The following is a 13,772-nucleotide window of genomic DNA, read 5'->3' as shown; positions in this document are numbered from 1 at the left end:
TGCAGCGAGCCCAGAGAGACTCGTTCCCCGATGAATTGGCCTGTCTACAGGGAGGAAAGCCCGTCCCATCCGACAGCAGATTAATTCATCTGGCCCCCGAGAGCGACGTTCATACCCTCATCAGAGTGGGTGGTCGCCTACGCAGAGCCCCCAACACACTCCTGATGGGGCGGCTAGATCCCACATTACCCCAGACAATGTACCGGCCTGAAGAAGCGAACGGCCGACGAATGTGGAGGTACAGCCAAGTATTAGCCGACAAGTTTTGGAACAGTTTCCTACTGCACTACCTACCGTCTCTACAGACCCGCCAGAAGTGGGTAAAGGAGAGAGACAATTTGACAGAAGGAACAGTCGTCATGATTATTGATCAATCACTGCCCAGAGCTATGTGGCCGGCCGGCCGCGTAAGCAAAGTGATCACCGGTGCCGACGGCAAGGTCCGAGCAGCTGAAGTGCTCGTCCAGGGTCGCACTTACACCCGTCCCGTGGCAAGGCTCATAGAACTGCCTCGACTCCCAGACACAATCGATGATGACCATGACCCGACAACCCTATGACTTTGTGAAGTTGACTGACCCCTACAGCAAACCCTTATGTGTAAATAGACAACGCGATTAATCTGTCTCCGTTTAACTGATTAGGTCCGGGACCTATTCAGGGGGTGGCTGTTGTGAAGGGCCAGATTAAACCGAATATATATATTTATTTATATATATATATTTAATTGTATTTGTATATTCTCTAATATTCCCTGATATCCCTTGTATATTCCTTGTACAATATGCATTGAATATCCATTCTAGCCTACTGAACATCCCATAATAGTCTCCATTCTACTATTGGTCGAGACCTTGGTGCCAGGCTGCCATACCCCTCAGACCCAGTTCAAACGTACCGCTCGACATGTACGAACAAGTCCTAGTTCCGCGTAGGAATTTGGCTACCGCACCACTAATGGGACTATTTGTTCATAGTGCGTATATATACTGCGCTACTAAAGTAGGACTTTCTTTTCAGTCCAGTTTCTTACCCTCCAATAGAGTCACAGACGTAAAGCCTCCCCGCGATGCCACGTGTGGGAGTAAGGCCAAGTTCGCCTACCATCGGTATTGAGACATCGTGTATATTAATATTTGAATAGTCATATTTGGCACTATATCGTCGAGTTGGACGTAGTCTATTAAGCTAATAATAGTCTGTTAATATATAGTGCTTCGTGCGGTGAGAATACTACCGTAGTCAGTACCCCATCGTTTCGGGCAGAGAACTGGCTGCTTACCCAGGGTGGTTGACCCTATGTGAAGCTGCACCCGAGGAGCCCCAGAGCCGACGAGCGAGTGGACCTGTATACCGGATTATTCTACCGACGACAGCCCGCCTTCCCAGGCACGGATTATGCTTTGGATACTTTGATTATTCTATGGATAAAGACCCCCGACACTACCGTGTGTTGGAACCCCCCCCCCTGGAGAGGTCGCAAGGTGAGGAGACGCTCTGCAAGACGAGGTCTCTCCACATCTCTCCCCCGTGGACCGGAGAGAGCCGGCCCACAAAGAGTCCACCTGCTTTCATCTGTGGTCCAAGGATCGCCGGCGCATTGAACGGCACTACAGTGTGTTCTCCTGGGATACCCTTGGCCGGACGAGGCAGCTGGATTCTACCCCCCCCCCCTCCTACTCCTGTCGGCTTACAAGCGACCGGATTAACCCCCTCTAGTGTATCCAGCCTATAATCATTAAAGTATCATTGCTGTTATTCCTTAACTATTCCAGGTCGTATATTTACCACCTGCGCCTTCAGAGATTGGACATTATCTATTGATATACCGACGAATACTCCTTGCCATAAAAGTGCATACTATTTCAATTCATAAATGTAATTAAGTGATTAAGTGTTTATTCTACACACCATCGCTGTGTAGGAAAATAAAGACCTATTTCTAATTCGTACATTTGTGTTGGATCCGTTTCATCTACGTGAGAGTGTTCATGATAATATATTTATGCCGTGTACTGGGTGGCCGAATATTAAGTACAAAGGTAGTGGTAGTAAGTATCATATCTAGTAATACAGTCAGGGAATTGTACCCCTCAGTTACACCTTTGCTATATAAAATATTCGATTTATACATTTGTGTGGACTTCGTTTCATCAGGTGGGAAAGTGTTCATCATATCTATATCATGTACTGGATGGCCAGAAGTTAAAGTACAAGCGGTAGTGGTTTAATAATACCATACTTATCAATACAGTCAGGGAATTGTACCCCTCAGTTACAGAGAGTATGACACAGTCATAGTCAGCTCTATGAAGCGTTTGACAGCTTCACACAGCGCATGAGCTAACCTGCTATCTGATTTTTACTAAGGAAAAAACACAGAATAGAGAGGGCTCTCTAAGAGCCCCGGTCCAAACTTACACATGTGCTTCTGTGGCCAGTCCAACCCAGTTGTAGGTCACATGACACACACAACCCATCATCACCTATAAAAAATGGCAAAAACACTCTACAGAGGAACGCCGTTTTTCATAATGAGAGAATACATAATTCTCGATTAGTATCGGCCACAGGCCTTGCTAAGCACACACGAAAGCGACCAAACAATCTTTTCTTTTAGGAAAATAAAGTTTCTCCAGCAGTCTTAGCACAACCTCAGCAATCAAGCTAAGGGTTACATCGCATCCCTACCATACAAAGACACAATGTAGTGCAACAACATGTCTGATAGAAGGATGAAGAAGTCCCCAGGGAACCGGGGGGAAACACAATCCTCCTACTTTACCCTTAATACGGCCAGTTAAAACAGGAAAACCTGTTAATATGTGAACACACTGTTCATTGTCATTACAGGCTGAGAAAAGAATATTCTTTACTCATTTGTCACTAAGCATAGCTTTATAGGTTAGTTAACCCCCTTAGTTGTGAGTACACGGTACATATAAACACACATGATGTTTCTCAACACAACAAACCAGATCATTTTCACATCTGAAACAACAACCCGATTTGCACGGAGAAGCTAAATACCCAGTGACAAGACAATTCACACACAACTCGCGTCGTATCCTAAATGTAGTGCAGTAACACTCGTTTTGGAAAACATCGTTATTTACAAAACATTTAGAAGGGAAAGCCAGAAGAAGTGTACAAGGTCTGGTCAGACCAGGCCTACCCGGAGCGTAGATCAACGAAGTGCAGTCTCAAGACACCGTAGAAAACACAGCCGTCCTGTGTTGTTCGATCTGGGCAGCGTCGCCGCTCCAACCCGTCGCTACGGTCCCCTTTGTTGACGCAGGCTTTGCCGTCCTGGCCCAGGGCAGGTTCGACGAACATCCTCTGTCAAAGATGACGTCGTAGTCAAGAGTGTTTAAAACATGTTATAATCAAAGCACGTTCAACAGAGTAGCATTAAGCTAACGGCCGCTCCAACCGTCGGTCGCTACTGCCCCTGCCCGCGAGACGCCGAGCGAACGGCGCACGCGACCAGAGGGGAGCTCGCGGCGGCGCGCGAGGAGCCGCAGCTACCCCGCGCTGGGCCTTGGCCGATAGCAGCAAGCTAACGTTTCCTAGTGATCACAGCAGGCTAGCGCCGCAGCTAACAGCTGACTGGCTAACAGTAGGCCCAACCTATGTAGGCCACGCAGAGATCACAGCAGGCTAACGCCGCAGCTAACAGCTGACTGGCTAACCGTAAGCTAAGCAGCTATCACCTGAACTTGTACACAATGATATAACACTCACCCAGACAGGCCGCCGTTCTGAAACCCTCCTCACTTTTAAGAGAAAAGAGAAACAAGATGTCAACACAGTTTTACAACGGTGATTTTACCAACACCCGACGGAGCCAGCACAATACCCAAACGGCCTGTGTAGCTGACTTGAACACAGATCTTCCGCTATCGAACATCTATAATTATAATTTAGCATCTATGCCCATATCTCCATTTAACATCTATGCCCATATCTCCTCGTGAGGGAATACTCTCATTTGGATATGAAAGATGGGGCCTTAACACGGTGACAGAGAGATATCCACTCGTCCAGAAAACACAGGGATCACCAGTGTTAATGGTCGTGGCCCACTAGTTAAAACTATAATGGGCTTCAGACCAAGGTCTTCTGTCGCCTAAGAGGCTGAACAAAGGACCCTAGCCTGGGGCCGGTTTTCATAAACATTGTCAATTAGCCCCCATAGCACTAACAGACAAGTGGAGCCTGCCAGCAAAACATAACTCACCAAACCTGGAACCCACCGCTTCTCACAACAGCGGCGCGTCCTACAGCCCAGCTGTGCCTTTACCGCAACCAGCACACAGCAAGGACTGCAGTTGGAAAAGCATGTAGCGGCGCGAACTCCCAATACGAAAACCGGTGGAGGATTTTTAGAATGATCATCATCTTCCAGACACTCCAGTACGAAGACAATATCGCCGTATTTTCTCGAAAATAGTGAGAGAGAAAATAAAGATATGATGTCAACGTATCCTTGCTTTCCAACTCTTCTCCTACCATCACATCACTTCAAGTGTGGGGATCTACCGAGGCACTTCCTTGTGGTGAAAGCGAGAAGGAGGCGAGTGGGTGGCCCCACCCCTGCTTATATGGGTAAGCTGATAGGGGTGTGGTCAGACAAATATTGGGATTAAAGGTACATTGTGGTCTTTATTCAGTGCGTGTGCACGTGTGCGAGGACAGTGCAGAGAGTGACGCCGAGCGAGAGCTAATACGATACAGAACATGAAGGAATCACTATGAGAACACAGTCTGTCAAGTTAATAACATTTTCAATTAGTCAATCAATCATAAGTGTGCTCCTCAGCACTCTTAAATCTGCTCTCAGCCACGCTCAAATCTGATCTCAGGAACATTTGGGGAATCGCGCTACCAGCCCTAATATGTCTTAAATGGGCAGAAATCTGCCTAGGAGGAAATCTTTTGTCGTAAATCCGTTCGGGAATGAGACCCATTGTTATTTGTGCAGAACTTGTCACCAGAGCGCCCTTTTCACACTGGAGGGAGGGAGCAATTTTCCACCGTCGACTAAAAACACACTTCTTCAATCAATACTATCTTTTACTATCATGCACTTTGCCACTAAATATTCTTCCTTGCCTATATTACTACCTACTATGCTAATATGTCTTTACTACTATTCACTAAAGACTGTAGCACCCAAGTTCAACACTGTTTGACAAAGATTGTTACTTAGCTGCCAGAGTTCTATACCCTTCCTGCTGACCTGTTGTTCAGAACTTGTACAGTAAGTCGCTTTGGATAAAAGCATTAAGCTAAATGACTAAATGTAAAATGTAAATGTATATCACCATCAAATAAGTCCTTCCAAATACCGTGATCCTTAAAGCAACCCAATGTCTGTCTCTCGCAGGGCAAGTCTGTCAAGGCCTTACTGGGCTCCAGTGAATTGGAGAAGCTAAAGGAAGACTCCCCAACGTTACTGAGAAGCCTGGTGGCACTGGGGGACAACGAGGAGGAGGAGGAGGAGGAGGAGGAGGAGGAGAGGGAGGATAAGAAGAATGGCACCTCCTCCACAGAGAGTGGGACGTGTCTATCCGCTGGGTCCAATAATGATCCTGTGTTCAAAAGGAGGGCGAAGAAGGAACTCCTGAGGACTACAGGAAGTAGTCACGACCCGCTGAGCGATGCGTTGACCGCTGTGCTTCACGAGGGGGAACCCTCTCCATCCTGCCTCTGCCGACGCAGGTTCATGGTTTACATCAGTGGGGGATACAAAGGTAAGAGTCAAGTCTTTAGATCAGAAGCAGAATCTCACATCACAAACGTCTTATGTGCCAAATACAACAAATGTACAGGAATCTGAAAATTCTTCTCTGTTTCAGTTTCAGTTTCAGTTTATTTAAAAAGGACAGTACACATTAATCAACATTACTGTAAATGTGCCAGTTTTAGCCAGCTGGCTAATTCACAACTGTAGTCCTTTTGGCAAGATATTATATAAAACCATACACCTGTTGGTTGAATCTCGCTTCGGAATCCCATCTTTATTTGAGTTTAAAAAATTTTGTTGAAAAACGAATACTGTTAAAAACTTGAGAAAAATGTTAAAAAAGCAGGTTCCAGTCCTGAGAATAATCTTTCAGAATGTGGCAACAACGCAGGGGGGGGGGGGGGGGTACCGCCCCGGTGGCCCTGGGAACTAAGGCCTCCTAATCAGAGGTTACCAATAAATAACAAATAAAACATAGATATTAGGTTTCAAAGTCAAAGTCATGTTTATTGTAATTCTTCCATGGGATATGGAAGCACGAAATACAGTACTCAGGTCTCGGTTATAGCCATTAAATACTAAAATAACTAAATACATACTAAATAAATACTGATCCTCATGATAAACATGCAAACTGATTCAATAAGAATTCAATAAAAGGGGGGCTCCAGTAGCTCACCGCATATCTCGGCGCTATTTCTGCGTCGGGGACAACCGTGCTGCGTCACGGATCTGGTGGACTCCGAGTTCGATTCCCGGACCCGCCGTCATTTGCCAGAATGTCTTCCCCTGCTCTATATCCCGTTTCACCCTGTATCTGCCGGTCATGCTTGACCAGAAAAGCGATAAACGCTAAAAAATAAAGTTTAAAAAAAAAAAAAATCAATAAAAACGAACCATTCATTAAAAAAACGAATTAATTCTATAAAAAACGAATTCATTCAATAAAACTAATTGAATTCACTGATTGAAGGGAGAAATGTCATAGGTGTTTTTTCACTTGATAAGTAAATGCCAGTAGCCTGCCTCTACGCATCTCAGAGTCTATTAAGTGTGATTGGGTCTCATTCCCGAATGAAGTTACGACAGAGTTCGTCTTAGCCAGATTTCGGCCCATTTAAGACATATTAGGGCTGGGAGTGGGAGTCCCCAAATTTTCCTGAGATCAGATTTGATTGTGGCTGAGAGCAGATTTAAGAGTGCTGAGGAGCACTCTTAGGTCGCTTTCACATATAGTTTTGGTGGACTCGGTGCGGTTCTGGTGGTGAAGTTGCAACATTGTTGCATTCTTCATTTGGTTCGCCTGCGTTCACATAGAAATCTGTGAGGCGCACCGAACCTTCTGAACAATGTCACGCGGTCGAAAAGGGCGCTTGTCTATTGGACAGTGGAAATGTGTGTGTGGCTGCGAGCCCGTGTGTGCGCGCGCGCGTGTGTGTGTCTGTGTGTGGACTGCGAGGCGAGCCCTCCAGATCAGCGGAGGCGAGTTTTGACATGGCATTGATCCATTGTTCTATTGAAGCACATTACCACCATCCTCTCGCTAAACAACGTGTACACCACGTTGTTTTTATGAGTGCCCACAAGTAGCTGTTTTATTAATAATATAATAAGCCGCGTTTTTTCTTCCTTCTTCCCAAGATGCACAGATATATAGATATATAGATAGATAGAGAGATAGATGCAGTGTGCTTGTTTTGCAGTGAATGAATGCTGCGAGCAGTGGTAAGGTAATAATAAGCACTTCCTATATTTGGTTCGCGTTTGGTTCGATGAAGCCGAACCGAGACCTACGTTTTCAGGCGGACCAGAGTTTGTGTGTTTGGTCCGCGAACCGAGTTCGACGCGCATTCACACAAACCCGAAAAACCGGACTATCGAATTCTGGTCCGATAATCCGGACCAAACAGCCCCTGTGTGAAAGCGACCTTAAATTGGCTCTCAGCCACGATCAAATCTCATGATTGATTGACTAATTTAAAATTTCATTATAACTTGACAGACTGTGTTCTCATAGTGATTCCTTCACGTCAACGCTACAGGCCTCCTTGGAATTAATTACTTAATCATAATTGTCAAATAAATATGACAATATTTGTACGATAAGAAATTACGCATTTGATGTCGGAAAAATAAATAATATGGATTCATCTGATCACAGGGCAGCTGCTTAACCATATCTGAACCAGCTATTTTGGACAAATGTATAATTACTTTAATTACTCAGATATTCAAACACAATTATGAAATGATTGTGAAATGATTGAAAATAATTATTATTTAATGCCTTCTGTGGAATTAGTGTTTCTTATTTGTTACACATCTCTTTTAATGATTACTTATATACATTTGAAAGAATGCAGGTCAACATGCAATGTATCCCATTGATTTGTATACAATGGGACAGACCTTTGTTTGATTGATTGATTGATTGATTGATTGATTGAAAACTTTATTAACAGATTGCAGAATGGGTACAGTACAGTACAGCTCAATTACATAAGGGGATGCAGACCAGAGAAAGAATTTCGTCTTGTTTACATCAGGGTCCCCCATTTTCAATTCATCATAACATATATGACACACACAACACAGATAGACAGTACTGCTACATCTATACATTTATGACATACCAGATTTGCAAATACAGTACTGTTTGTGATACAAAAAGAGTCCAGAAAAGAGAGTACATTTGACGTAGAAACTGTTGGAGGAGGTTGGGTAGGAGGGGTGGGTGGAGGATAGACTTACACTGTACAAGCAAAACTGTACATTAGATTATTGACAAAACCATACTTGGTCATTTACTGTACATTGGAGGGGGTTGATATAGCTATAAACCTGCATTCCTTCGAATATATCATTAATCAATTAAACTTATATTGAAATACACTATATAGCCTAGTATACACCAACACTGAAATGACAGTGGATAAATAAATAAGAACTAAAGCTAATCGGTGGAAATAGACTGCATTAATATTCCATAACAAGTCTTGTGTGCGCCTACGAATGAACAGTAGCCTATAGGCTTAATTATGGAATAATAAGCCATACTGCGTTCATTCATTACGCCCGCCGTAGGCTATATATATTATATTTCATTCATTCATTCATATACAGTACTGCGCGCGTGTGTCAGCGTTTCCGTTAGAACATATTCGTGCCGGTCTGGGTGTCCTGCAATATTTCTATCACCGGATATATTCAAGAAATTCCGGTCAGAGTTTTAAACAGCAGTCTATTATAATCACATTTTTATGAGCTAACGAATTCCGTTATAATTGGACATGTGTATTAATTACATCAAGCGAAGAATGAGAAATTGATTTGCAGAATCAAATTACTATCTCTCGCCTCTCAAGTTAGTGCGATACGCTACCAGCATCAAGCTCCCGCCCCGCAGGCTTGCGCTGCAGCAGCTGTCGCACGCACCCCCAAATGAATCTCGAGTCGACATCGCTTCACCTCGTTGTATCAGACACGTCACACATATCATAATGTTCAACTTCACACACAGCAAACTGTAGTTGATCATCACATTGCCTCGTTTGCTAGCTCGTCGCCACATGCAGAGAGGACGAGCCACGTGCGCGTAACGCATTTGTTAATTTCATTATAGGTTATAGCCTACTGTTGTGGAAAATGTGTATACGAGGGTGGAGGTAGGAAAGGGGTTAGTCTTGACTAGTTTAATATAGGTCAACTAGCAGGGCTCAAAGACACTAGGGCGACAGTCTGGCTGATGTTCTTAAAACAGCCTCAAGATAGCAGATGGACATTTCAGTACATCATATCGTGTGCTCTAATCTTGTGTCTTTTCTCTCTTACACACATACACAGCACACACACACAGACACACACAGTCACACAGACACACACACACACACACACAGACACACACAGTCGCACAGACATACACACCGACACACACACACATTCCCTGTGTCACAATACACACATACAATACACACACGTCTGTACACAGACGCACACACACAGACACACACACACAATCACACATACAATACACACACACACACACACACACACACACACACACACACACACACACACAAACACACACACACACCGACACACACACAGACACACACACATACAATACACACACACACACACACACACACACACACACAAACACACACACACACCGACACACACACACACAGTCACACACATACACACACACCGAGTTGTAGTAGCGTTGTAGTAGAGATCTAGGTTAACTGTTGTTCCTGGAGTGGTAGTTGTAGAGTAGGAGATCTAGGTTAACTGTTGTTCCTGGAGTGGTAGTTGTAGAGAGTAGATCTAGGTTAACTGTTGTTCCTGGAGTGGTAGTTGTAGAGTAGGAGATCTAGGTTAACTGTTGTTCCTGGAGTGGTAGTTGTAGAGAGTAGATCTAGGTTAACTGTTGTTCCTGGAGGGGTAGTTGTAGAGGAGTGGTAGTTGTAGAGTAGTAGTAGCTGAAGTACAACCACACACACACACACACAACACAATAAACACATATACACACTAAACAACGATGCATACAGCAGAGGACATACTGTTGGACACCAACCCGTTGATAAAGAACCTAATTCTCAAGGTTGGTGTCCGTTGGCAGAGGCGTACAAAGGCCGGGGACACAAAATGGCCTTCCGGAGGTACTTTTGATCTCGACATATGCGAAGAGATGAATGTAATGATTCGTAACCACAAGCCAGGCGACAGCAGCAAAAAGAGGTTGAAAAAGAGGACAGAAGAGTTGGGGGTAATGAAGCTCTACGCCCAGAAGGGGAGAGCATACAGGCAGGAAGCTTTAGCGCTAAATCAGAGAGAGACGGATATAGGGAAACCAACATCCCCACCTTATGTCACGCAATTGCCGGTGAACATGTGCTATGTGAACAAAATACTGAAGGAGTGGAGAGGTGAGCTAGGACACAACCCAGAAATTGACCCGTTGCAGAGAGCGATGTTTAGAGAAAGTGTGATGAGAGGGCTTCCAGAGGTGGTTAAGAATAGACTGGAAGACGTGGTGGGGTTAATGGACATGACTTATCCTTTGTTCTGTGCACATGTAACACATAGTGTGGAGAAGCAAAGGGCTCAGGAGCAGAAAGTCAGGGATCAGGATAGAAATGACTCAAGGAAGTTAACTCAGCAACAACTGCAGCCCCAAAGGAGGTTGCAGGCAGTAATGGTGTCATCTGCTACCTCTCCACCCATGCAGGACCAGGGACCCCCGCCTGCACCTCAGGTAGTGAGAAGTTATGGCTATAGTTCACAGAACCAGGCGTCCAGGCGGCAGGCAGGGAATGGGCAATCAGGCCCACGGTTTACACAGGGACCGGGGAAACGAACAACAGTTTCCCCGTTTCCACTGTTGGAACTGCGGCATGCAGGGACACAGGGAAATGAGATGTAGGCAACCATACCGTCCCGGCTCGGAGTATGGAAGACCCGTGCGCCAGGGGGAGTCACAAGGGCCCCACGACCAGGGGGAGACAGGAGGGCCCCGAAACCAGGGGGGTAATCACTAGGGGTGCCCAGATAATGCGACGGGGGGAAATCAAATGATTGTGGTTTCCAAGGGAGCTGAGCAAGAACCTATTCTGCAGGTCCTAGTGGAGGGCAAATTAACAGAGCAAAAATACGCCACTCACTTACCCCAGTCTGGACAGTATGTTCGGACGGTCGGATTCTCGGGAAAAAACAACCGATAGCATATTACTCTAGAGCTCTTTCGCCGGTAGAGCAGGGTCTGCCACCTTGTTATCAGGCCCTGGCCGCAGCACATTTGATGTATGAGAAGGCAACGGCCGTGACAATGGGATATGACATTTGCATTTGGACACATCACAAATTGGCAAACTTGATTGAAAGAGGCAAATTTGTTCTGACCAGCCAACGGCAACAGGCTTACATGAGGCTCCTGCAGTACTCGGACGTTACGATAAAAACATGCCACGGCAGTAACCCGGCGGATCTGGTACCACTCCCGAGCGAGGGTCAACCGCATGAGTGTGAGGTGGAGGTACAGGCTTTCGTGAAACTCCGTCCTGATTTGGGAGTCGACCCGCTCGCGATAGCAGAACTCTCACTTTTTGTGGATGGGTCCTGCTATCGGGAGGGGGAAAATTTAAGGTCAGGATACGCCGTCGTACAGTGCAAACCTAACGGAGAAACACTAACAAGAAAGGCCGGACAATGCATGCAACCATGTTCGGCCCAGCTTGCAGAACTAATAGCACTAACAGAAGCATGCATAATAGCTAAAGATCGCACGGTTAACATCTTTACAGACTCTGCGTATGCGCATGGCGTATGCCACCTATTCGCGGCCATTTGGAAGGCAAGAGGCTTTAAGAAATCGGACGGCTCACCGATCCTTCACCACAAGCAGGTTGTGGCGCTTATTCAGGCTGTAAAGTTGCCCAAAAGCATTGCTATCGTAAAGTGCCAGGCACACAGAAAAGACCTGTCCTTTGTGACGACGGGAAACAACGCGGCGGACGAGGCCGCGAAGGCGGCGGCTGCGGTGCCGTCCACGGCTGTTCTGATGTTTGCGGCCGAACTGACGACTGAGGTAACTGAGGATAATTTGAGTGATCTTCAGGACTCAGCCACGCAGGCCGAGAAACAGTCGTGGACGGAGAGGGGGGCTGTAAGGGGGGCAGATGGTCTGTGGAGGAGTCATAACGGTTTGATAGTCGCCTCCATCGATCTTCTGTCCTTAGTGATACCTGAGGCTCATGGTGTTGATCACTGTGGAAGAGCAGAGACCCTGAAACGAATCACGAAAATGGGATTTTGGTCCCCAAAGCTTCAGGCACAAATTGACGTTACACTAGCCAGGTGTTTAACATGCTTACAGGGCAATGTGCGCAAAGGAGTACCGACAGTGGCGGCTTACACACCCCTCCCTGAGGGACCATTCAGACATCTGATTATGGACTATACAGACATGATAACGCCAGTGCAGGGCAAACGATACCTCCTGGTAGTAGAGGACTGCTTTAGTCGCTGGATTGAGGCCATTCTATCTAAACACAAGAACGCGGACACAGTGATCAAGTTCCTGTGTCGCGAGGTCATTCCGAGATTTGGAATTCCCACGATATTACAAAGCGATAATGGCCGCGAGTTCATCGACAAGGTGGTTAAAGGGCTGATGCAGAAATTAGGTATAAGACAGCGCCTTTCCTGTGTCTATAGTCCCGGGTCGCAGGGGAAGGTGGAAAGGGCCAATCTGGTCATTAAAAACAAACTGTTGAAAATCTGTATGCAAACTAAGCTTAACTAGATTGATGCTTTGCCACTTGCTCTGATGGCTATTAGAAGCAGCGTAAACCGCCAAACACAGCTAACACCGCATGAAATGCTTACAGGCCGCAGCATGCCAGCACCGCCATTTAGACACCTGGCTAGGGGCCCGGCATTAGATATTTTTGAGCAAGATCTGGAAAAATATCTTCAGCAAGTGACTAAAATACATGAAGCTGTGTTTCGACAGGAGCAGAGAAAGGAGAGAAAGGGGGAAAAGGAGGCGGAGAAGGAAGCCACCAAACCGAGACTGATCTCTGGGGACTTGGTCTTCGTAAAGGTCCACAAGAGAAAGTGGTCATCACCCCGGAGAGAGGGCCCGTACGAGGTGATCCGATCGACTGGAACGGCAGTCCAAGTCAAGGGATCAGCGACCTGGTTCCACTTCAATCACTGCATAAAGGCCAGCGGCGATCTCTTGGGGGATACAATCGATCGCAGTTATGCAGAACCCGACATGGAGGGTCCGAGACGGCAACTGGAAGGTGCAGTGCCTGCTGATGCTCCCGCAGATGTTGGCAGCAGTGTGCGGACGGTCGGCCGGGCACAACGACGTCATTAAGAACCGTCACGGTCGACCCGTCCTTGAGGATGACGGGTTTGAGTGGGTAGGAGTCCCACGGGGTCCCGCTCAGGCTCAAGTACCAGCAGACTTTCATGACCAGGCTCAGAATCAGGCACCCCCTTTTCCCTC

The 13,772-nt window shown here is 46.2% G+C and overlaps 1 protein-coding gene across 1 annotated transcript in view; it reads left to right on the top strand.

The window, feature by feature from the left end:
- rwdd (RWD domain containing 4) overlaps positions 1-13,772 on the top strand; it is a gene marked incomplete at its 3' end in the record, with an annotated part of 51,675 nt that overhangs the window by 33,215 nt on the left and 4,688 nt on the right. Inside the window, exon 7 of the mRNA XM_084334522.1 lies at positions 5,390-5,756. Within this exon, the coding sequence (XP_084190648.1) occupies positions 5,390-5,756 (367 nt within the window). The remainder of the gene's footprint in view (positions 1-5,389; positions 5,757-13,772) is intronic.

This window comes from Notolepis coatsorum (genome assembly GCF_963971535.1).
Source record: "Notolepis coatsorum genome assembly, chromosome: 1".
NCBI classification, from domain to species: Eukaryota; Metazoa; Chordata; class Actinopteri; order Aulopiformes; family Paralepididae; genus Notolepis; species Notolepis coatsorum.
Note: the sequence above shows the minus strand (reverse complement) of the source record. Positions and strands in the feature narration are given on the sequence as shown.